This window comes from Rhinoraja longicauda, chromosome 9, assembly GCF_053455715.1.
Source record: "Rhinoraja longicauda isolate Sanriku21f chromosome 9, sRhiLon1.1, whole genome shotgun sequence".
Lineage (NCBI taxonomy): Eukaryota > Metazoa > Chordata > Chondrichthyes > Rajiformes > Arhynchobatidae > Rhinoraja > Rhinoraja longicauda.
This window is the reverse complement of record NC_135961.1, coordinates 62,570,002-62,595,302: the sequence shown is the minus strand read 5'-3', so window position 1 is coordinate 62,595,302 and position 25,301 is coordinate 62,570,002. Positions and strand designations below refer to the sequence as shown.

The 25,301-nt window shown below is 48.7% G+C and overlaps 1 protein-coding gene across 1 annotated transcript in view; it reads right to left on the bottom strand.

Moving 5' to 3' along the window:
* Nucleotides 1–3,847, bottom strand: part of plcb1 (phospholipase C beta 1) — a 641,072-nt gene extending 637,225 nt beyond the window's left edge. Inside the window, exon 1 of the mRNA XM_078405993.1 lies at nt 3,815–3,847. Coding sequence (XP_078262119.1) covers nt 3,815–3,847 — 33 coding nt within the window. The remainder of the gene's footprint in view (nt 1–3,814) is intronic.
* Nucleotides 3,848–25,301: the final 21,454 nt, after the last annotated feature.

Genomic DNA, 25,301 nt, shown 5'->3' with positions numbered 1-25,301 from the left:
AACCCCCCCCCCTCCTTCCTTCCCTCCCTTCCCCTCTCCCCTCCCTCCTCCCCCATCTCACTCCCCCCCTCTCTCCTCCTCCTCCCTCCCTCCCCTCCCTCCCCCCTCCACCGCTCCCCCTCCTTCCTTCGTTCCCCCTCTCCCCCTTCCACTCCCCCCCTCGCTCCCCTTCCACTCATGCGGGACCTTCTGAACAACAACAACAACCACAACTACACTTGTGCTTGTTCTTATTTCGCTGCGTTAGAGGGAGACGGGGCCGAGGAAGAGAGTGGAGGAGAGGCACAGATCTCACTGGCGCTGGGAGAGGGAGAGAGAGGGGTAGAGAGGGGGGGAGAGAGGGGAGAGAGGGGGAGAGAGGGGGGGAGAGAGAGGGGGGGAGGAGAGGGGAGAGAGAGGGGAGAGAGGGGGGGAGAGAGCGGGGGTGAGAGCGGGGGAGAGAGAGGGGGGAGAGAGGGGGGAGATAGAGGGAGAGGGAGAGAGAGAGAGAGGGAGAGAGGGAGAGAGGGAGAGAGGGAGAGAGGGAGAGGAGGGAGAGGAGGGAGAGGGGGGAGAGGGAGAGAGGGAGAGGGGGGAGGGAGAGAGGGAGAGGGAGAGGGAGAGGGGAGAGGGAGAGGGAATCCTGACCAGCGCCTTATAGAGCCTCAGCATCACATCGGCGGCGCTGGTTGAATTTTACGAATCATCCTTAAATACAGGAGAGGTGCCGGAAGACTGGAGGGTGGGAAATGTTGTGCCACGTTTCAAGAAGGGCTGCAGGGTAAATGCTGGGAACTATAGGCCGGTGAGCTTAACATCTATAGTTGGTGAGTTACTGGAGAGTATTCTGAGTGATAGGTGAGACAGGCATTTGGATGGGCAAGGGTTGATTAGGGGCAGTCAGCGTGGTTTTGTACGTGGGAGGTCGTGTCTCACAAATATGATTGATTTTTTTGAAGACCTGACCAAAAAGGTCGATGAGGGCAGAGCTGTAGATGTTGTGTACGTGGACTTCAGTAAGGCGTTCGACAAGGTTCCGCATGGTAGGCTGCTCTGGAAGGTTAGATCGCATGGGATCCAAGGAGAGATAGCAAATTGGCTCCATGGAAGGAAGCAGAGGGTGATGGTGGAAGGTTGCTTCTCAGACTGGAGGCCTGTGACTAGTGGTGTGCCTCAGGGCTTGGCGCTGGGCCCGTTACTGTTTGTCATCTACATCAATGATTTGGATGAGGGCAAGATGAGCAAGTTTGCTGATGATACAAAGGCTAGTGGTTTTGCAGATAGGGAAGATGGTTGTGAACGATTGCAGCAGGATCTGGATCGATTGGCCGGGTGGGCGGAGGAATGGTTGATGGAATTTAATGCAGAGAAGTGTGAGGTGTTGCATTTTGGAAAGTCAAACAAGGGCAGGACCTACACAGTGAATGGTAGGCCTCTGGGTAGTGTTGTAGAGCAGAGGGATCTAGGAGTGCAGGTGCATAGTTCCCTGAAGGTTTGAGTCGCAGGTAGATCGGGTGGTCAAAAAAGCTTTTGGCACATTGGCCTCCATCAGCCAGAGTATTGAGTATAGAAGTTGGGAGGTCATGTTGCAGTTGTACAAGGCGTTGGTGAGGCCGCATTTAAAGTAATGTGTTCAGTTCTGGGCATCTTGTTATAGGAAATATATTGTCAAGCTGGAAAGGGTTCAGAGAAGATTTACGAGGATGTCGAGACGCAGGTCGATAAGGTGGTCAAAAAGGCCTTTGGCACTTTGGCCTTCATCTGTCAGAGGATTGAGTATAGAAGTTGGGAGGTCATGTTATCATATCATATCATATCATATATATACACAGCCGGAAACAGGCCTTTTCGGCCCTCCAAGTCCGTGCCGCCAGCGATCCCCGTACATTAACACTATCCTACACCCACTAGGGACAATTTTTACATTAACCCAGCCAATTAACCTACATACCTGTACGTCTTTGGAGTGTGGGAGGAAACCGAAGATCTCGGAGAAAACCCACGCAAGTCACGGGGAGAACGTACAAAACTCCTTACAGTGCAGCACCCGTAGTCAGGATCGAACCTGAGTCTCCGGCGCTGCATTCGCTGTAAAGCAGCAACTCTACCGCTGCGCTACCGTGCCGCAGTTGCAGTTGTATAAGACGCTGATGAGACCGCATTTGGAATATTGTGTCCAATTCAGGGCACCATGTTACAGGAAAGATATTGCCAAGCTTGAAAGGGTTCAGAAAAGATTTACGAGGATGTTGCCAGGACTAGAGGGTGTGAGCTGTAGAGAGAGGTTGAGCAGATCACAAAATGCTGGAGTAACTTAGCGGGACAGGCAGCATCTCTGGAGAGAAGGAATGGGTGATGTTTCGGGTCGAGACCCTTCTTCAGACATCTGCAGTTCTTTCCTACACGAGAGGTTGAGCAGGCTGGGTCTCTATTCCTTGGAGCGCAGGAGGATGAGGGGTGATCTTATAGAGGTGTACAAAATCATGAGAGGAATAGATTGGGTAGACGCACAGAGTCTCTTGCCCAGAGTTGGGGAATCGAGGACCAGAGGACATAGGTTCAAGGTGAAGGGTGAAAGATATAATAGGAATCCGAGGGGTAACTTTTTCACACAGAGGGTGGTGGGTGTATGGAACAAGCTGCCAGAGGAGGCAGTTGAGGCTGGGACTATCCCACCATTTAAGAAACAGTTAGACAGGTACATGGATAGTAATGGTTTGGAGGGATGTGGACCAAGCGCAGGCAGGTGGGACTAGTGGAGCTGGGAAATTGTTGGTCGGTGTGGGCAAGTTGGGCTGAAGGGCCTGTTTCCACGCTGTATCACTACTATCCCAAATGCAGCCTGACCAGCACTTTCTAGAGTCTCGCCATTATATCCCCATCTCACTACACAATACAGAATACAGAGCTTTATTTGTCATTCGGTACCGAGGTACCGAACGAAATGACATAGCAGTCATACACACAAAAAAAAGAACACAAGACACATGACCCCAACACAAACGTCCATCACAGTGACTCCAAACACCCCCTCACTGTGATGGAGGCAACAAAACTTCCACTCTCTTCCCCACGCCCACGGACAGACAGCTCGTCCCCGACCGACCCGTACAGTCCCCGCAAGGGGATGGAAGTCCCCGCGGCCGAGCCGCACCGGGCGCTGAAACGTCCCACGGCCGAGCCGGGCGATTGAAGGCCCCGCGGCCGAGCCGCACCGGGTGCTGAAACGTCCCGTGACCGAGCCGGGCGATGGAAGGCCCCGCGGCCGTACCGTGCGCTGCTAAGTCCCGCGGCCGAGCCGCGCCGGGCACTGTTAAGTCTCGCAGCCGAGCCGCACCAGCGATGTAAAGTCCAGCGGCCAAGCCACGCCGGGCGATGTTAGGTCCCGCGGCCGAGCCGCACCAGCGGTGTAAAGTCCAGCGGCCGAGCCGCACCGGGCGATGGAAGGCCCCGCGGGCGATGGAAGGCCCCGCGATCGAGCCGCGCCCCGCGCCGTGAGGAAGAGACCTAAAAAGGAAAGGTTTCCCCCACCCCACCCCCCCACACATACACAGCCAAAAAACAAAAACAAAAACCATCCCAACACCGACACACAACAAAAAAAAAGGAAAAAAGACGAACAGACTGCCAGCGAGCCGCAGCCGTTAGGCGCCGCCCTCTTGAGATAAATACGAGCGTTGAGTTTGCTCTCTTTGCTACCGACAGTTTGCTGGTGTTGTACGTATATCCTCTGGCAGTGTGCACTGTTTTGCACGCGTTCACACCCTCTGCACTAACTACGATCTGGCACTCTCCGGCCCACTCACACTTTGTACCGATGGATCGCGTAACTCACCACAGCGCCTCCTTGAATCGGGCCCATTTGCATTTGCTTCCGAACTAAGTGCTGCTGTACATTATATGTGCCGTGCTGTTGCCAAGCCTGACCCCCGAGGCTCCGCTTTCAATCCCATCGCCGATGTCTCTCCCCGATCTAATACCTCGCTTCCGATACTGTACGGTACGATACGTACAGCAGTTAGATAGAGCTCTAGGGGCTAGTGGAATCAAGGGATATGGGGAGAAGGCAGGCCCGGGTTACTGATTGTGGATGATCGGCCATGATCACAATGAATGGCGGTGCTGGCTTGAAGGACCAGATGGCCTCCTCCTGCACCTATTTTCTATGATAGAACTTCATTGATCCCAGGAGAGAAATTGATCTGCCAACAGTCATAAAAACACAACAAGATACCCGAGACATGAAATTAAAGAGACGAGTGGAAAGGATTGTGGATGTGCAAAGATTGGGAAGGGGGGGGAGAAGAGGCGGGGGGGTGGGAGTCAGTCTACCCCACGACAGAAGGGGGAGGAGTTGTACAGTTTGATAGCCACGGGGAAGAAGGATCTCCTGTGGCGTTCGTTCTGTGCTGCATCTCGGTGGGACCAGTCTGTTGCTGAAGGAGCTCCTCAGGTTGACCAGTGCGTCATGGAGGGGGTGAGCTGTATTGTCTAGGATGCTCTGCAGTTTGAGGAGCATCCTCCCCCTCCAAGACTCCCTCCCGTGAATCCAACTCCAACTCCGCCCCCAGGACGGAGCCAACCTTCCTGATGATCAGATCCTCTTGACCTCTTCCTTCTTGGGCAATTACCTCAGAGTCATGGCGACCTCAGAGTCAGGGCCCTTTGGCCCAACTTGCCCACGCCGACAAAGATGCCCCCATCCACCCTCGAACCCACCTGCCTGCATTTGGCCCATATCCCTCTAAACACTACATTCTTAATTAGGACGGGTGTCAGAGGTTTCGGGGAGAAGGCGGGATAATGGGGTTAGGAGGGAGAGACAGATCAGCCAATGATTGAATGGTGGAGTAGACTTGATGGGCCGAATGGCCTAATTCTACTCCTCTCACTTATGACCTAAACCTCTCCTACCCACGTATCTGTCCAAATGTTGTGATAGTCCCTGCCTCAACCACCTCCTCTGGCAGTTTGTTCCATACACCTGAGAATCTATTTATTTTTATATTAATATTATATTTTATATTATATTATATTAATATATATAATATAATATAACATTTTATATTAGCTAAGACAACAGCAAAATATCAATATCTATATCAACTAATAGCATAGATTCTCACACCTAGCGCCCTCTGAGTTAAAGAATTGTCCTTCAATTTCCTATTTAATCTTTCCCCTTTCGCCTTTGGGGCGGCGCAGTGGTAGAGTTGCTGCCAGACAGCGTTAGAGACCCTGGTTCGATCCTGACTACAGGCGCTGTCTGTGCGGAGTTTGTACGTTCTCCCCATGACCACGTGGGTTTTCTCCGGGTGCTCCAGTTTCCTCCCACACTCCAAAGACGTACAGGTTAATTGGCTTCGGGAAGTGGTACAAAAATTGTCGTGTGTGTGCGTGTGCGCGTGCGCGTGCGTGTGCGTGTGCGTGTGAGTGTGCGTGTGCGTGAGCGCAGGATAGTGCTGGTGCGATCGCCTGTCAGCACGCACTTGGTGGGCCGAAGGGCCTGTTTCCGCACTGCGTCTCGAAAGCTTGAAGTCTCTAAGGTCCAAAGTTTAGAATTTCTTTTACTTTGCACAGGCACGATCGTACTTGAGTACAAGAGTGTGAGGTGGGTAGATTATCCTGAGGCAGTGCACAGGGATCGCCATGGTTACTGCACCAACTTGGATCATTTAAGTTGTAGAGTTGTACCTTGTTATCGGAAAAATATCGTCAAGCTTGAAAGGGTTCAGAAAAGATTTACGAGGATGTTGCCAGGACTAGAGGGTGTGACCATAGACAATAGACAATAGACAATAGACAATAGACAATAGACAATAGACAATAGGTGCAGGAGGAGGCCATTCGGCCCTTCGAGCCAGCACCTCCATTCAATGTGATCATGGCTGATCATTCTCAATCAGTACCCCGTCCCTGCCTTCTCCCCATACCCCCTGACTCCGCTATCCTTAAGAGCTCTATCTAGCTCTCTCTTGAATGCATTCAGAGAATTGCCCCCCACTGCCTTCTGAGGCAGAGAATTCCACAGATTCACAACTCTCTGACTGAAAAAGTTTTTCCTCATCTCCGTTCTAAATGGCCTACCCCTTATTCTTAAACTGTGGCCCCTGGTTCTGGACTCCCCCAACATTGGGAATATGTTTCCTTCCTCTAACGTGTCCAACCCCTTAATAATCTTATACGTTTCGATAAGATCTGCGTTACTCCAGCTTTTCACGTCTATTTCCAAATTGTACTTTTGGTTTCCCTCACTTTTTGGTCCCATGTGACGCGTTTCACAGTAAAATATTTTAATGCTCATTGCTCACATTCTTAATGGCCGAGTCAATCGAGATCTGTCATAATTTCATACCAAACTTGCCCATAAGATGGCAATGTATAATCACCTACTTTATAATTCACGTAAAGATGATTTGGAATCAAAATCTTCATCCACCATTTTTGTTTCGTTTTTTGAGATACAGCACTGAAAAAGGCCTTTCGTCCCACCGCGCCCGCGCCGACCTGCGATCTCCGCACATTGACACTATCCTACACGCACCAGGGACAATTGTCGTTTCATTTATAGCAAATCAATTAGCCTACAGACCTGCACGTCTTTGGAGCGTGGGAGGAAACCGAAGATCTCGGAGAAAACCCACGCAGGTCACAGGGTGAACGTACAAACTCCGTACGGACAGCATCCGTGGTCGGGATCGAACCCGGGTCTCTGGCGCTGTGAGGCAGTAACACTACCGCCAGTGTTCTGTGGCCAAAGTTCAACACCTCAAAAATTGGCAGCTAAACAATGTGTACGTAATCACAGTTTCTGACAAAGCACCAGTTTGCAATGAACCACACGTAAGTGATAGGAGCAGAATTAGGCCATTCGGCCCATCGAGTCTACTTCGTCATTCAATCATGGCTGATCCATCTCTCCCACCTAACCCCATTCCCCTGCCTTCTCCCCATAACCCCTGTTACCCGTACTAATCAAGAATCTATCAATCTCCGCCTTAAAAATGTCCAATACCTTGGTCTCCACAGCCGTCTGTAGCAACGAATCTCACAGATTCACCACCCTCCGACTAAAGAAATTCCTCCTCATCTCCTTCCTAAAGGAGCGTCCTTTAATTCCGAGGCTGTGACCCTCTGGTCCTGGACTCTCCCACTAGTGGAAACATCCTCTCCACATCCACTCTATCCAGGCCTTTCACTATTCTGTACGTTTCAATGAGGTCCCCCCTCATTCATCTAAACTCCAGCGAGTACAGGCCCAGTGCCGACAAAGGCTCATCCTGGGTTAACCTACTCATTCCTGAGATCAGTCTGTGGAAGGGTCTCGACCCGAAACGTCACCCATTCCTTCTCTCCTGAGATGCTGCCTGACCTGCTGAGTTACTCCAGCATTTTGTGAATACGTTCCTGGGATCATTCTTGTAAATCTAGGGAGAAGGCAGGCACGGGGCATTGATTGGGGACGATCAGCCATGATCACAATGAATGGCGGTGCTGGCTCGAAGGGCCGAACGGCCTCCTCCTGTACCTATTTTCTATGTTTCTATGTAAACCTCCTCTGGACCCTCACCAAACCCTACACGTCCTTCCTCAGATATGGGACCCGCCTTGTGTTTTAATCTTCGGGCTTAGCCTTGAGTGTGTCTGACTATGATTATTCCCGAGAAGTGACCATGCTAATGGAGCGCTGATTAGGTAGTCCCCATACATGCATCTGCTCAAATGTAAAACAACAAAATCATGAGAGGAATAGATCGAGTAGATGCACAGAGTCTCTTGCCCAGAGCAGGTGAATCGAGGACCAGAGGACGTGGGTTTAAAGTGAAGGGGAAAAGATTTAATAGGAATCTGAAGGGCCAATTTCACCACACAAAAGGGTGGTGGGTGTGTGGAACGAGATGCCGGAGGAGGTAGTTGAGGCAGGGACGATCCCAACGTTTAAGAAACGGTTAGACAGGTACATGGATAGGACAGGTTTGGAGGGATATGGACCAAACGCAGGCAGGTGAGACTACTGGAGCTGGGATGTGTTGGCCGGTGTGGGCAAGTTTGGCCGAAGGGCCTGTATCCACACTCTATCACTCTATGACTCTGAATGTAGTCAATTTGCTTTTGAATGTCCAGAGGTGATGAAAAACAATTTATAAATGCAAGGTTTTCTGTAAAAATAGAAGCACACATGGGTCCTTAAGGCATGTTGTATAATAGTTTCATAATTTTTGTATTGTCTTTTCTAAGATCAATAACTGTGTTTGCATTTAGGCACGTAATACTGTGATGAAACTTTTTCTTCAAAATCTCTTGCTTAGGTTTGAGTGGCCGTTTTTTTGTAACTTTTGCCAACCATTTATCAGTAAGTACATTTCCATCCTCATTTTTCAATGTGCTCTACCTTAATTAACATCAGTTTTATTGGCAAGAAGACGACTAGTCAAAATGACCTGATTATTTGCAGTCCTTGCGTTTTTGGGCACTTGTGTTCGAATCTAGGTGGGTGTACCGAACGAGCTGCCAGAGGAGGTAGTTGAGGCTGGGATTATCCCAACGTTTAAGAAACAGTTAAACAGGTACATAGATCGGACAGGTAATGGCGGACATGTTGGGCCGAAGGGCCTGTTTCCACACTGTATCACTCTCTGACTCTTTAACACAGGGCAATCTGTCCAGCCCTGTGGTGAATTGGGAAGCATGGCAGAACTAGGGTTGCCAACTGTCCCGTATTAGCCGGGACATCCCGTATTTTGGGCTAAATTGGTTTGTCCCGTAAGGGACCGCCCTTGTCCCGTATTAGGCCCGGGGGGGGGGGGGGGGGGGGGGGGGGGGGGAGGGTGCTGTAGGCCCGGACAGTGTAGGCCTGAACGTTGTAGGCCCAGACACTAAGCCCGTGGGCCACTGTAGGCCCAAACAGCGTAGGCTAACGGAGTGTGTTCGGGGAGCGGGGCCGAGTGTGTTCGCCTAACGGAGGTTGCATAGCAACCCGCCTCCCGGCCCGGGCGGCCGCCATTGTTGGAGCGGGACCACCTGGCCGTTGGCTGGGTGAGGTGACGTGGGGCGCGGGGCGGTGACGACACCTTTTGTCCCTTATTTGGGAGTGAGAAAGTTGGCAACCCCACGGCAGAACACAACACAAAGCAGGTCTACTGTCAATGCTTCTGTTCACCGATGGAGCAACCTTTTATCGTTCAATTTTAATCAATCCCCGTCATTACCCGAAAGAGCATATTAATAACGTCCCTCTAATATCACAGTCTCCACAAGCGTAAAAATCATTCAATTGAGTAATAGGAAAAGATTTTTCCTTGAAAGAGCTGCTCAATTTGAGAAGATGAAGGTTTCTGCGGCACCACTCAAAACCTCTGGATATCAAAGAGAGAAATTTCAGCCTAATTTACACACAGTTTAGGTTTATTATTGCGGGCAGGTGGGACTAGTGTAAATAGGGCATCCAGTCTAACAAAGACGACCAGACATCTAGTTTACTTTAGAGATACAGTATCGTGGAAGTCCCAAAATCTGTTGGAGGTGTTTATTAATACATTAGTTCAAATTGCCAATATAACATATTAATCTATCTCACATCTGTACTTCCTCAGTTGTTATCTTTTTTTGGTGGATAAATGTCCTGCTGTACAGACTTAGAAACATGGAAACATTGAAAAATAGGTGCAGGAGGAAGCCATTCGACCCTTCGAGCCAGCACCGCCATTCAATATGATCACGGCTGATCATCCACAATCAGTACTCCATTACTGCTTTCTCCCCATATCCCTTGATTCCGTTAGATCTAAGAGCTAAATCTACCTCTCTCTTGAAAAACATCCAGTGAACTGGCCTCCGCTTCCTTCTGCGGCAGAGAATTCCACAGCTTATGGAGAGGGGAGGGGCGTCGGTTCGTGGGTCGAGGGGGGCGGAGGAAGGCCCTGCAGAAGCCTGGGGCTCGCCTGGATCGGGAGCCGCTCCAGTAGACCGAGCGGGGGGACGGACCGGGCTTTGGAAATGGCGCCAAAAACATGGCGGGGCCCGCATGTGTAAATATGCGCGAGGAATCTCACTGCGCGTTTACACACGAGACGAATAAAACACCTTTGAGCCAACAACTGGCTCTGATTGCAGGCAGCATTCATGCCCGTACAATGTCCACAGTTGCCTCGATGACATTTTCATCATATCGAAACTTACCCAATAGTTAAAGGCGTGGATAGAGTGGATGTGGAGAGGATATTTCCACTAGTGGGAGAGTCTAGGACCAGAGGGCACAGCCTCAGAATTAAAGCGGGGCGGCACGGTAGCGCAGCGGTAGAGTTGCTGCTTTACAGCGAATGCAGCGCCGGAGACTCAGGTTCGATCCTGACTACGGGTGCTGCACTGTAAGGAGTTTGTATGTTCTCCCCGTGACCTGCGTGGGTTTTCTCCGAGATCTTCGGTTTCCTCCCACACTCCAAAGACGTACAGGTATGTAGGTTAATTGGCTGGGTAAATGTAAAAATTGTGTAGGATAGTGTTAATGTGCGGGGATCGCTGGGCGGCACGGACTTGGAGGGCCGAAAAGGCCTGTTTCCGGCTGTATATATATGATATGAAAGGACGTTCCTGTAGGAAGGAGATGAGGATGAATTTCTTTAGTCAGAGGGTGGTGAATCTGTGGAATTCATTGCCACAGAAGGCCAAGTCAGTGGATATTTTTAAGGCAGAGATAGATAGGTTCTTGATTAGCATGGGTGTTAGGGGGGTGATGGGGGAGAAGGCAGGAGAATGGGGTTGGGAGGGAGAGATAGATCAGCCATGATTGAACGGCGGAGTAGACCTGAAGGCCTAATTCTGCTCCCACTACTTATGACCTTGTTATATACAAGATTGGCTTAAATTTTGATTACATTGCACACTCCAATATATTAAAGAGATATCCAGCAACAGCTGTCAAATTCCCTTAAAGCTGTCAGGGAACTGATCTGTAGTGTCAGAAAGCAATAAAAATCAGTCGTAGTTGACAGATAGGCCCAGCCCAGCCCCCCCAATAAAGTGAAATAATAGAGTTGAACGGCTGGAGAGAGGATAAAGTGTTATCTAATATTGGCTTTAACCTTGGAACAGATGCGAATAAAAATCTGCTGGGCTTTGTAATGTTCCCTGGTAAATATATGGGTTGATTTACAATCTCACCCTGCCAACCTTTAACTACAGAGGCTGATTTTAGTCTAGGTTTAGATTTTAATCCCGCTGAGTTACACCAGCATTTTGGGCCCCATCTTCTGTTAACGGAAAAGGACTCTTTTAGCAGGGATTTTTGTTGATAGTTCACTTCGGAGATATACAGCGCGGAAACAGGCCCTTCGGCCCACCGACTCCGCGCCGACCAGCGATCCCCACACACTAACACTACCCTACACACGCACAAGGGACAATTTACATTTATACCGACGCCAATTGACTTACAAACCTGTACGTCTTTTGAGTGCGGGAGACAATAGACAATAGACAATAGGTGCAGGAGTAGGCCATTCAGCCCTTCGAGCCAGCACCGCCATTCAATGCGATCATGGCTGATCACTCTCAATCAGTACCCCGTTCCTGCCTTCTCCCCATATCCCCTCACTCCGCTATCCTTAAGAGCTCTATCCAGCTCTCTCTTGAAAGCATCCAATGAACTGGCCTCCACTGCCTTCTGAGGCAGAGAATTCCACACCTTCACCACTCTCTGACTGAGGGAACCGAAGATCTCGGGGAAAACCCAGGCAGGTCATGGGGAGAACGGACAAACTCGGTACAGACAGCACCCGTAGTCAGGATCGAACCCGGGTCTCTAGCGCAATGAGGCAGCAACTCTACTGCTGCGCCACCGTGCCAACCTTAACAATCCTTGTGACCCAGTACCCCTGATGATATTGGTGTCCCGTTTAGACTCCTTCACACAGAGATGGATAAATTGGCCCTGGAAAAAGACCCGCTGAATCGATACATTATTTGTAGGAAGGAACTGCTGCAGATGCTGGTTTACACAGAGGATGGACACAAAACGCTGGAGTAACTCAGCGGGACAGGCAGCATCTCTGGAGAGAAGGAATGAGTGACGTTTCGGGTCGAGACCCTTCTTCAGACTGATGCCGTGGGAGGGGGAGGCGAGAGATATGGAAGGGCAAGGAGTGAAAACAATTCATTGAAACTTACTGAACAGTGAAAGGCCTGGATAGAGTGGATGTGGAGAGGATGATTCCACTAGTGGGAGAGTCCAGGACCAGAGGTCACAGCCTCAGAATTAATGGACGTTCTTTTAGGAAGGAGATGAGGAGGGATTTCTTTAGTCAGAGGGTGGTGAATCTGTGGAATTCTTTGCTACAGAAGGCTGTGGAGACCAAGATATTGGACATTTTTAAGGCAGAGATTGATAGATTCTTGATTAATATGGGTCATAGGGGAGGCTCGGACCAGAGGCCACAGCCTCAGAATAAAAGGACGTTCCTTTAGGAAGGAGACGAGGAGGAATTTATTTAGTCAGAGGGTGGTGAATCTGTGGAATTATTTGCCACAGAAGGTAGTGGAGGCCAAGTCAGTGGATATATTTAAGGCAGAGATAGATAGATTCTTGATTAGTACGGTGTCATGGGTTATTGGGAGAAGGCAGGAGAATGGGGTCAGGAGGGAGAGATAGATCAGCCATGATTGAACGGTGGAGTAGACTTGATGGGCCGAATGGCCTAATTCTGGTCCTATCACTAATGACATAAGAGATCAATGGGGACGAAGATAAAGGAAAATGTAGAATGGATCATTGTTAACCAAGGGGAAGGTGACAACGCCTCATTTCACTGTCCACCTGATTAGATTTTACTGAATGTACATCTCCTTTACTGAATGATATTTTTGACCAATAAAAAAATTACATGACTCTTTCTTTTCTTCAAAATGCTGGAGTAACTCAGCAGGTCAGGCAGCATCTCGGGAGAGAAGGAATGGGTGATGTTTCGGGTCGAGACCCTTCTTCGACCCGAAACGTCACCTTCTCTCCTGAGATGCTGCCTGACCCACTGAGTTACTCCAGCATTTTGTGAAATAAATACCTTCGATTTGTACCAGCATCTGCAGTTATTTTCTTATACTTTCTTTTCTTCGATACTCCATCCAATCCGCAAGAAGAAGAAGACGCAGAGAAAGCCACTAAGTGCTATTGAGGGCGTGCAGCGTAGGTTCACTAGGTCAATGCCCGGAATGGTGGGACTGTTGTATGTTGAAAGACTGGAGCGACTAGGCTTGTATACACTGGAATCTAAAAGGATGAGACCAAAAGTGAGGGAAACCAAAAGTACAATTTGGAAATAGACGTGAAGGCTGGAGTAACGCAGATCTTATCGAAACATATGATTATTAAGGGGTTGGACACGTTGGAGCCTCAGAAGGCAGTGGAGGCAAATTCTCTGAATGCATTCAAGAGAGAGCTAGATAGAGCTCTTAAAGATAGCGGAGTCAGGGGGTATGGGGAGAAGGCAGGAACGGGGTACTGATTGAGAATGATCTGCCAGGATCACATTGAATGGTGGTGCTGGCTCGAAGGGCCGAATGGCCTCCTCCTGCACCTATTGTCTATTGTCTATTGTTTATTGAAGGGCCGAATGGCCTACTCCTGCACCTATTATCTATTGTCTATTGTCTATTGAAGGGCCGAATGGCCTCCTCCTGCACCTATTGTCTATGTGGCTTTGGATTAAGAGGGCTGATCCGTGGGCGGTTGCTGCCGGGACGCAAGTCGGGGCCTGATCAACCTCGGCTGGGTCGCTTGGGCGATGGGGGTCTGATGTTGTGAGACCCGAAACACCCGATGACCCCAGGTCACATCACTGAGCATGCGTCCCAGCGCATCCAGAAGATGTATCCTTGCGCAAACAATCCTTACATTTTTCAAACTGGAGTGAAGCCTTCTATTGGGATGATGTGGGGAAAGGTCTTCTTCTTTCTGTCATATGTCTTTTAGATCAGCAGCTCCGTTGCGGCGAGCCAGGCCAACGTGTCATCGTCCACGTCAATCAGACCTCGTTCACCATTGGGTGGCCGGTATTTGGGGCAACTGGTGACTCTGTGCTCCCCTGTCTGTGTGTTGGGTCCCCACACTCGCACAAGGCACTGCCCACGACACCCCACCTCTGGGGAAAGGTGTGATTGGCTTAGTTCGGTGTTTGCTAGTCTGTGCACTTCAGCGAAAATAGACGTCAAACCCCAGTGAATGGGAAAGACAAATAAACATTACATTATTTCACTTGAAAGCAAAATATATATATATATTTATTTTTTTTGGGGAAGTGAAAAAACCAATAAACAAAAAGAGAATTAATGTAAAGTCTGAAGTGTAAGAAGATAACTGCAGATGCTGGTACAAATGGAAGGTATTTATTCACAAAATGCTGGAGTAACTCAGCAGCTCAGCAGGTCAGACTGAAGAAGGGTCTCGACCCGAAACGTCACCCATTCCTTCTCTCCTGAGATGCTGCCTGATCTGCTAAGTTACTCCAGCATTTTGAAAGTAAAGTTTAAAGGTCACTATGAAGAGCCTTTAAACGCACAGTGGTGTTTTGGGAGAGTTGCTGCCTTACAGCACCAGAGACCCTGTTTTGATCCTGACTACAGGTGCTGGCGGAAAGGAGTTCGTACATTCTCCATGTACGGAAACTAGCACCTGGCTAAGAGATTACGCCGTCTTCGGAAACATCGCAAAATTCCCACGCTTATCAATGCTTCTCTGGCATCCTAATTTTCGCTGAAATCACTGACAAGTCTGTAATTAGTTTTGAAATATAACATCTTGCCCGGGTTACTTGAAAACCAAGCTTCATGGTAACAAGGCATAAACTGGATTGACTTCCAGTTTACTAATAGCAGTATTAAGAAATTTAATTTAAAAAGTGGTTGAATGGATTTTTGTGCGGAGTGTGGGCATTCTTTGAAAATGTACGGGAGATGCATATCTGGTTTCTGGGTTGCATATCTGGGTTGGTAGCCCACTTTAAAAGTGATCGCTGATGGCCATAAACATCGCGAAAATTCCCACGCTTACCTGACCGTCAAACTGTCACCTCCAATCTACCTGTCAAATGTCCTGACGGTAAATAAATTGGTTAAACACAGGTATTTTATGGTATCTTGAAATGACTTTACTTAATTTAACATTACGTGCTTCTAAATGCATCTAAGAGAACCTAGCAAACCTGGGGACAGCATGCGACAGCGCCCGCAATAAGCAACGATACCTGGCGACAAGCCAGCTGTCGCCGAGAAATTTCACTCCCGTTTATTTCTCAGCGACGCACTGAGATCCACTACGACTCATTGAAGACTCCTCACGATCATGCCCGATACACCCCAGCGACCTGTCGGCGACAGCCTAGTCGCCAGCAGTCGCCTTAAAATGGCCTAACTGGGACAGGCCCTTTAGAGACACAGCGCGGAAACAGGCCCTTCGGCCCACCGGGTCCGTGCCCCCCAGCGTTCCCCACGCACTAACACTATCCTACACCCATTAGGGACAATTTTTACATTTGCCCAGCCAATTAACCTACAAACCTGCACGTCTTTGGAGTGTGGGAGGAAACCGAAGATCTCGGAAAAAACCCACGCAGGTCACGGGGAGAACGTACAAACTCCGTACAGACAGCACCCATAGTCAGGATCGAACCCGAGTCTCTTGCGCTGCATTCGCTGTAAGGCAGCAACTCTACCGCTGCGCCACCGTGCCGTCCTTAACGACTCTATATCTCCACATCGCCGTCTATATCTCTCGTTTCCCTCTCCCCCTACTCTCAGTCTGAAGAAGGGTCTCGACCCGAAACGTCACCCATTCCTTCCCTCCAGAGATTTTGCCGACAGCATTTTGTGTCTGCCTTTGACGAGAAAATAAACATTTACTCATGGTGCGATACATTCCAAAGCATTACCTGGTGCTCTTGTGTGTTGTAATTTACAACAGAAACATCTGCAAGAAACCTGCAAATATAGCATCCTTCCGAGATTCACGAGCAACTTCAACGAGAACGTCTCTCCAGATTAGGAGAGTAGATGCCAAAGGCGATGCAGCAATTGGATTACATTAGTGGAAGGTGGCTTCCTCCAGCATCATTGAACCACACAGATGGACATTCACATTAAGCATTCTTACAGGTGGTGCAGCGGTAGAGTTGCTGCCTCACAGCGCCAGAGACCCGGGTTCGATCCTGACTACGGGTGCCGTTTGTACGTTCTACCCGTGACTGCGTGGGTTTTCTCTGGGTGCTCAGTTTTCCTCCCGCACTCCAAAGACGTGCAGGTTTGGAGCTAATTGAGGCAGGTACTATAAAAGAGCAATTAACAGACACTTGGACAGGAAAGGTTCAGTGAATAGTGAAAGGCCTGGATAGAGTGGATGTGGAGAGGATGTTTCCACTGGAGGGAGAGTCCAGGACCAGAGGTCACAGCCTCAGAATTAAAGGACGTTCCTTTAGGAAGGAGATGAGGAGGTCAGTGGATGGTGAATCTGTGGAATTCTTTGCCACAGACGGCTGTGGAGGCCAAGTCAGTGGATATTTTTAAGGCGGTTATAGACAGTTTCATGATTAGTACGGGTGTCAGAGGTTATGGGGAGAAGGCAGGAGAATGGGGTGAGGAGGGAGAGATAGATCGGCCGTGATTGAATGGCGGAGTAGACTTGATGGGCCGAATGGCCTAGTTGTGCTCCTATCACTTATGAACATTAAATTTTCCCCAAAAACCTGTATTGCTGTGTTTCAGTAGAAAAATTTGAAGTATTTCAGATAGCAGCCGCGGGCTAAACTGAGTGGCCTCTGCACTTCAGAACACAGGGCTGACAAACACACTCTCCATATCACACTCTCCTTATCACACTGGTTGGGTGTGTAGACGTAGTTAAGGATTCCTGCCTTCATCTGCCCATTATCTGATTCTGTTGTGAACAGAGAAACTTAGTTCTTAAAGGAACACACGCACACACACGCACGCACGCACTCATACACACACACGCACATACATACACACTCATACACACATGTATACATATACATACTCATACACACACATACTCATACACTCACACACATACACTCACCCACACTCCCACACACATACACTCTCACACATACTCACACTCACACACACCCACACTCACCCCCCCCCCCCTGACTACGGGTGCTGTCTGTACGGAGTTTGTACGTTCTCCCCGTGACCGCGTGGGTTTTCTCTGAGATCTTCGGTTTCTTCCCACGCTCCAAAGCTGTTCAGTATTGCAGGTTAATTGGCTTGGTGTAAATGAAAAGACTGTCCCTATACAAACTTGGGACAAATTAGATTTTTTAGATTTAGAGATACAGCGCGGAAACAGGCCCTTCGGCCCACCGAGTCCGCGCCGCCCAGCGATCCCCGCACATTAACACTATCCTACACACACTAGGGACAAGTTTTACATTTTTTACCCAGTCAATTAACCTACATACCTGTACGTCTTTGGAGTTTTTAAATTTTAAAGTTTAATTACATTTATACCAAGCTAATTAACCTACAAACCTTTACGTCTTTAGTTTAGTTTAGAGATACAGCGCGAAGCTGAAACAGGCCCTTCGGCCCACCGAGTCCACATCGACCAGCGATCACCACACATCAACACTATCCTACACACACTGGGAACAATTTACATGCATGCCAAGCCAATTAACCTACAAACCTGCACATCTCTGGAGTGTGGGACGAAACCTTCTTCTTCTTAAGCCCTTTGCTCCTCTAGGGAGCGTAGGCCATTGATAAATGTCCTCCACCTCACTCTGAGTGTAGGACAAAACCAATCTCAGAGAAAAGCCCACACGATCACGGTCAGAACGTACAAACTCTCTCAACGAAACTAAAGGGTACAGAGCCTTTACAATTGAGCTACGGGAAACTTGGTATTCCTCCCCTCCCTCGTGCTAGAAGCTTCCGACATTGTCGACACACTGAGGAGGGAAGGCTCCAAGATATTTCATCGCAAATAAATAAGGCAACGTCAGCCGCATTGCCAAAGTGTACAACTCAGGCCATCAACAGATCTGACATTAGCTTTCAGTCAGACAGTCACATTTTGTTTGCATGTAATGAGTGGAACAAATATCACAGAAGTCACCTCAATTACTGGCAAATATCAAGGACACGGATGATTTATTTTAGTAAATGAATATGGCAACATAACAAAATAGAAAAGGAATAAACCCGTCAGAAGTGAAACAGGAACAGAATGGTGGCGCAGCGGTAGAGTTGCTGCCTCACAGCGCCAGAGACCCGGGTTCCATCCCGACTGCGGGTGCTGTCTGTTTGGAGTTTGTACGTTCTCCCCGTGAGTTTTCTCCGAGATCTTTGGTTTCCTCCCACACTCCAAAGACGTACAGGTTTGTAGGTTGATTGGCTTGGCATAACTGTAAATTGTCCCTAGTGTGTGTAGGATAGTGTTAGTGTGCGGGGATCGCTGGTCGGTGCGGACTCGGTGGGCCGAAGGGCCTGTTTCCGCGCCGTGTCTCTAAACTAAACTAAACTCATAGATCTTGTTCAATCCCATGGTTTGCAACAGACAAAAAGGGAGCAAAGAATCAACCGATGAACTGGTAACAAATCATAAAGGATGGACACAAAAAGCTGGATTAACTCAGCAGGACAGGCAGCATCTTTTTTTTTAGAGATACAGCGCGGAAACAGGCCCTTCGGCCCACCGAGTCCGCGCCGCCCAGCGATCCCCGCACATTAACTAGGGTTTTCTCGGAGATCTTCGGTTTCCTCCCACACTCCAAAGACGTACAGGTATGTAGGTTAATTGGCTGGGTAAATGTAAAAATTGTCCCTAGTGTGTGTAGGATAGTGTTAATGTACGGGGATCGCTGGGCGGCGCGTACTTGGTGGACCGAAAAAGGCCTGTTTCCGCGCTGTATATATATGATATGATTATATGATGATTAACACTATCCTACACACTCTAGGGACAATTTTTTTTTTTACATTTACCCAGTCAATTGACCTACATACCTGTACGTCTTTGGAGTGTGGGAGGAAACCGAAGATCTCCGAGAAAACCCACGCAGGTCACGGGGAGAACGTACAAACTCCGTACAGACGGCGCCCGTAGTCAGGATCGAACCCGAGTCTCCGGCGCTGCATTCGCTGTAAGGCAGCAACTCTACCGCTGCGCCACCGTGCCGATGAAGGAACAGGTAACGTTTCGGGTCGATACCCTTCTTCAGACGCACTTTATACTTTTTCGTTGGGCACGGCGGTGCAGCGGTAGAGTTGCTGCCTCACAGCGTCAGAGACCCGGGTTCCATCCTGACTGCAGGTGTTTGTACGTTCTCCCCGTGACCTGCGTGGGTTTTCCCCAGGTGCTCCGGTTTTCCCCCACACTCCAAATGGGATACAGATTTAGAAACATAGAAACATAGAAAATAGGTGCAGGAGTAGGCCATTCGGCCCTTCGAGCCAGCACCGCCATTCAATATGATCATGGCTGATCATCCATCTCAGTATCCCGTACCTGCCTTCTCTCCATACCCCCTGATCCATTTAGCCACAAGGGCCACATCTAACTCCCTCTTAAATATAGCCAATGAACTGGCCTCGAGTTCTCTCTTAACTGACTTTCTCTATCCAAACAGCCCTGATATCTCTTTGGTCTTCACTGTAAAATATCACTCGAGTCCAAAATCTACCCATCAACTTGTGGATGTTCACAGTGAATGGCGGTGCTGGCTCGAAGGGCTGAGTGGCCTCCTGCTGCACCTACTTTCTATGTTTCTAATACTCCAACCCATTAATAGCGTCCATTCCGCACTGCTCAGAATGTCAAGAGTGTAACCCTCAGCAAGGCCAGCAGCATAATCAAGGACCAGTCTCACCCCGACCACTCCCTCTTCTCCCCTCTCCCACCGGGCAACAGGAACAGAAGTGTGAAAACGCACACCTCCAGATTCAGAGACGAGTCAAGTCAAGTTTATTTGTCACATACACATACAAGATGTGCAGTGAAATGAAAGGTCGCCCACAGTCCAGCAATAGAGCAATAAAAATAAACAATTTCACAGGACCTACACATTAGGAGGTGCAGATCCAGAGCAAGTAAGATCATGAGGGACCCCTGCCACCCCAGTAACGGACTGTTCCAGATGCTACGATCAGGCAAACGCCTCCGCTGTCACGCAGTGAAAACGGAGAGGATGAGACGGAGCTTCTTCCCACAGGCCATCAGGACTGTCAACTTTTATAACCCCAGAGACTAAATTATTGTCGACACTAATAGTAACTTATTAACTTTATTTATATGCTGTAACTGTAATTCTTTTTGTGCACAACCCGCAGGCATTGCCACTTTCATTTCACTGCACATCGTGTATGTGTATGTGACAAATAAATTTGACTTGACTTGACTTGACAATCATAAACCAACACAAAACAACAAAAAAAAGAAACATCCATCACAGTGAGTCTCCTCCAGTCACCTCCTCACTGTGATGGAAGGCCAAAATGTCTTTTCTCTTCTCCTGCCGTCTTCTCCCGCGGTCAGGCTGTTGAAGGTGCCACGTTCCAGGCCGCGCCGGACGGTGAAACAGTTTAATCCCAGCTGTTATCAGGCAACTGAACCATCCTCTCATCAACCAGAGAGCTGTCCTGTCCTGAGCTGCCATTGGGAACCCGCGGACTGCTTATAATCGGACTTTATCATATCATATCATATCATATCATATATATACAGCCGGAAACAGGCCTTTTCGGCCCTCCAAGTCCGTGCCGCCCAGTGATCCCCGTACATTAACACTATCCTACACCCCACTAGGGACAATATTTACATTTTACATTTACCCAGCCAATTAACCTACATACCTGTACGTCTTTGGAGTGTGGGAGGAAACCGAAGATCTCGGAGAAAACCCACGCAGGTCATGGGGAGAACGTACAAACTCCTTACAGTGCAGCACCCGTAGTCAGGATCGAACCTGAGTCTCCGGCGCTGCATTCGCTGTAAAGCAGCAACTCTACCGCTGCGCTACCGTGCCGCCTTTGCTGGTTACACTAAACATTGGAATTCAGTCAGAGAATTGTGAATCTGTGGAATTCTCTGCCTCAGAAGGCAGTGGAGGCCAATTCTCTGAATGCATTCAAGAGAGAGCTGGATAGAGCTCTTAAGGATAGCGGAGTGAGGGGGTATGGGGAGAAGGCAGGAACGGGGTACTGATTGAGAATGATCAGCCATGATCACATTGAATGGCGGTGCTGGCTCGATGGGCCGAATGGCCTCCTCCCGCACCTATTGTCTATTTCCTTTATCCCGCTACCAAGCAACAATCATCCTTTCACCAACTAGAAAGTGGTCCTGTGCTACCATCTGCCGCACTGTAGACTTTCAGACTACCTTTCATCGGACTTTACCTTGCACTAAACGTTATTCACTTCATCGACACCAAAAGCTGGAGTAACTCAGCGGGGACAGGCAGCATCTCTGGAGAGAAGGAATGGGTGACGTTTCAGGTCGAGACCCTTCTTCAGGCTGGTTAGGGATAAGGGAAACGAGAGATATAGACGGTGATGTGGAGAAATAAAGAACAATGAATGAAAGATGTGCAAAAATAAGTAACAATGGTAAAGAAAACAGGCTGTTTCTGTGCACTGTGGACTGCTTGATTGTAATCATGTATAGTCTTCCCCCTGACTGGAAAGCACGCAACAAAAAAACCCTTTCACTGTACCTCAGTACATGTGACAAGAAACAAAAAATTAAATAACATTAGGGCGGTGCAGCGGTAGAGTTACGGCCTTGAGTTACGGCCAGAGACCCGGGTTCGATCCTGACCACGGGTGCTGTCTGTGTGGAGTTTGTACGTTCTCCCCGTGACCTGCGTGGGGTTTCTCCAGGTGCTTCGGTTTCCTCCCACGCTCCAAAGACGTCCAGGTTTGTAGGCTAATTGGCTTGGTATCATTGCAAGTTGGCCCTAGTGTGTGTAGGATAGTGTTACAGTGCAGGGATAGTGTGATAGTGCGGGGATCGCTGGTCAGCACGGACTCGGTGGGACGAAGGGCCTGTTTCCACGCTGTATCTCCAAACTACACTTTAAGCCAGTAAATAGAAAGTCATTGCCAACAGGAAAGCCTGCTGTTTTTTTGCAAAAATGTATTTGGACAACTTTTCAATGAGGCACAGACAAAACCATTTTTTTTGTTTGTTTCCAGATCAAACGCCCAGCATTAAAACGCCCTGCATCAATACTTTGTTTGAGTATTGTTTTCAAACATTAAACTCTGCTCATTGATCTCATGGGCAGCCAAATGCCTTTGCTGGTTATTGTGCCGAACATCTGTTCTCAATTGCTTCCAGATGTAGTAATTGAAGGCAGATAGCAAGGTCTTAACAAAGCACAGGACAACATGCATGAAGATGTTGAACAGCAGATGCTCTTATTAATCCTGTCATTTCTTTATCGGTGATGTTTCTGTTTTCACATCTGGAGAAGGTGCAAGGCAGAAATTTAAAGACAGACAATGTTGGAGTAACTCAGCGGGTCAATAGACAATAGGTGCAGGAGGAGGCCATTCGGCCCTTCGAGCCAGCACCACCATTCAATGTGATCATGGCTGATCATTCTCAATCAGTACCCCGTTCCTGCCTCCTCCCCATACCCCCTGACTCCGCTATCCTTAAGAGCTCTATCCAGCTCTCTCTTGAAAGCATCCAGAGAATTGGCCTCCACTGCCTGCCGAAGTTTACAACTCTCTGACTGAAAAAGTTTTTCAACAGCGGGTCAGGCCAGCATCTCTGGAGAACATGGGTACGGGACCCTTTCAGATTGGGACCCTTTGGACGCGAGAGATAGAGCGCGGAAGCAGGCCCTTCGGCCCACTGAGACCGTGCTAACCAGTGACCCCCTTACACTGGCACTGTCCTACACACACACACACACACACACACACACACGGGATAATTTACCATTTTTAACCGAAGCCAATTAACTCAAAAAAACCTGTACGTCTTTGGAGTGTGGGAGGAAACCGGAGCACCCGGAGTAAACCCACGCAGGTCTCGGTGAGAACGTACAAACTCCGTACAGACAGCACCCGTGGTCAGGATCGAACCAGAGCCTCTGGCGCTGTGAGGCGGCAACTCTACCTTCTGTGAGGTAAATTGCAGTTCAGTCTACGGACAAAGATGGAAAATAAGCCTTTTACTGACACCTTACCAAAACCCTGGCTGTTTTAGCCAGCTTCAGGTAAGATCCCCCTTCCACTCCCCCCTCCCTCCCTCCTCCTTCCACTCTCCCCCCTCCCCTTTCCTTGGTCATGGCTCATCAACCACAAACATTAAATGCAATCAGCTATACCAAACAACAATAATCCATCATTCAAGTTAAATTCGGTAATGGCATAGAAAGTAATTTCTCTGCTCTGCTCTCTCCCTTTATTGATTATCAATGCCTGGTATGGTTCTGCGGTCAGACCCGTCAGAACCTAATTAGTTATTTAGATTCAAATGAGTGCCTGTAAGTGGTCATTTAATAAGCAAATCTTTCTGCCAAGTGAATAAAGAGCCAAAACAAACAAACAAAGGCCAAGGGTCTCGACCCCGAAACGTCACCCATTCCTTCTCTCCAGAGTTGCTGCCTGTCCTGCCGAGCTACTGCAGCACCTTGTGGCCATTTTAGTTTAGAGATAACACACACACACACACGGGATAATATACATAAACACCAAGCCAGTTAACTTACCAAACCCGCACGCCTTTGGAGTGTGGGAGAAAACCGGAGCACCCGGAGAAAACCCACGCAGGTCACGGGAGGAACGTACAAACTCCGTACGGACAGCACCCGAGGTCAGGATCGAACCCGGGCCTCTGGCGCTGTGAGGCAGCAACTCTACCGCTGTGCCACCGCGCCGCCCACAACACACAAACAACATTGAAGTAAGTGACAAGAACTTATTCATTGCCACAGTTTCCACCCGTTTCTTCCCACACTCCAAAGACGAACAGGTCTGTACGTTAATTGCCTTTGGTATAATTGCGAATTGTCTCTGGTGTGTGCAAGATGGTGTTCGTGTGCAGGGATCGCTGGTCGGCACAGACTCAGTGGGCTGAAGGGCCTGTTTCCGCGGTGTATTTCTAAACTAATATTCTGGAATGGGAGAGAAAATTGAATTCAGAGAAGAATTTGGGTGTCTATAACTATATCTCAAAGACTCACTTTTTGTAATGTGTCACTAAGATCATAAGAGATAAGAGCAGAATAAGGCCATTCGGCCCATCAAGTCCACACCACCAGTCAATCATGGCGGATCTACCTCTCCCTATCTCTATGTAACCCCATTCTCCTGCTTTCTCCCCATAACCTCGGATACCCGTACTAATAAGCTTGGATCTTACCTGAAGCTTGGCGTGTTGGGTTGGGCAAGTAGCTGAATAAATTATTAAAACAAGCTAGGATTATTCCAATATCAAAATGGTTTGAATGGCCTCATGCCAACCTGAAGCCACGAAGGTTTTTAAAATGCATTTACCTGCAATACATTTTATACTGAGGTAGACACAACATGCTAGAATAACTCAGCGGGTCAGACAGCATCTCTGGAGAGAATGAACGGGTGACAATAGACAATAGGTGCAGGAGGAGGCCATTCGGCCCTTCGAGACAGCACCACCATTCAATGTGATCATGGCTGATCATTCTCAATCAGTACCCCGTCCCTGCCTTCTCCCCATACCCCCTGACTCCGCTATCCTTAAGAGCTCTATCTAGCTCTCTCTTGAATGCATTCAGAGAATTGGCCTCCACTGCCTTCTGAGGGAGAGAATTCCACAGAGTTGAAACATCTGCCTGAGAAAAATGTCAAGATTTCATGGCAAAGCCATGTTCTTGTAGAAACAAAGAACTGCAGATGCTGGTTTATAAAACAAGATGCAAAGTGCTGGAGTAACACAGCGGGTCAGGCAGCATCTCTGGAGAACATGGATAGGTGACGTTTTGAGATGGGACCCTTCTTCAGACCGATTGTAGTTGGGGGGGGGGGGAGAAAGCTGGAGAAGAGGTGGGGGAGAGACAAAGCTGGGAAGTGATAGGTGGACACAAGAAACTGCAGGTGCTGGTTTACAACAACAAAAAAGACAGCGTGCTGGAGTAACTCAAGTCAGGCAGAATCTCTGGGGAACATAGATAGGTGTTCAGACCCTGAACAGTCTGAAGAAGGATCGGAAGATAAGAATTTTTTTTTGTAAACGAGCATTTACAATCCCTTATTTATTTCACAAAATGCTGGAGTAACTCAGCAGGTCAGGCAGCATCTCAGGAGAGAAGGAACGGGTG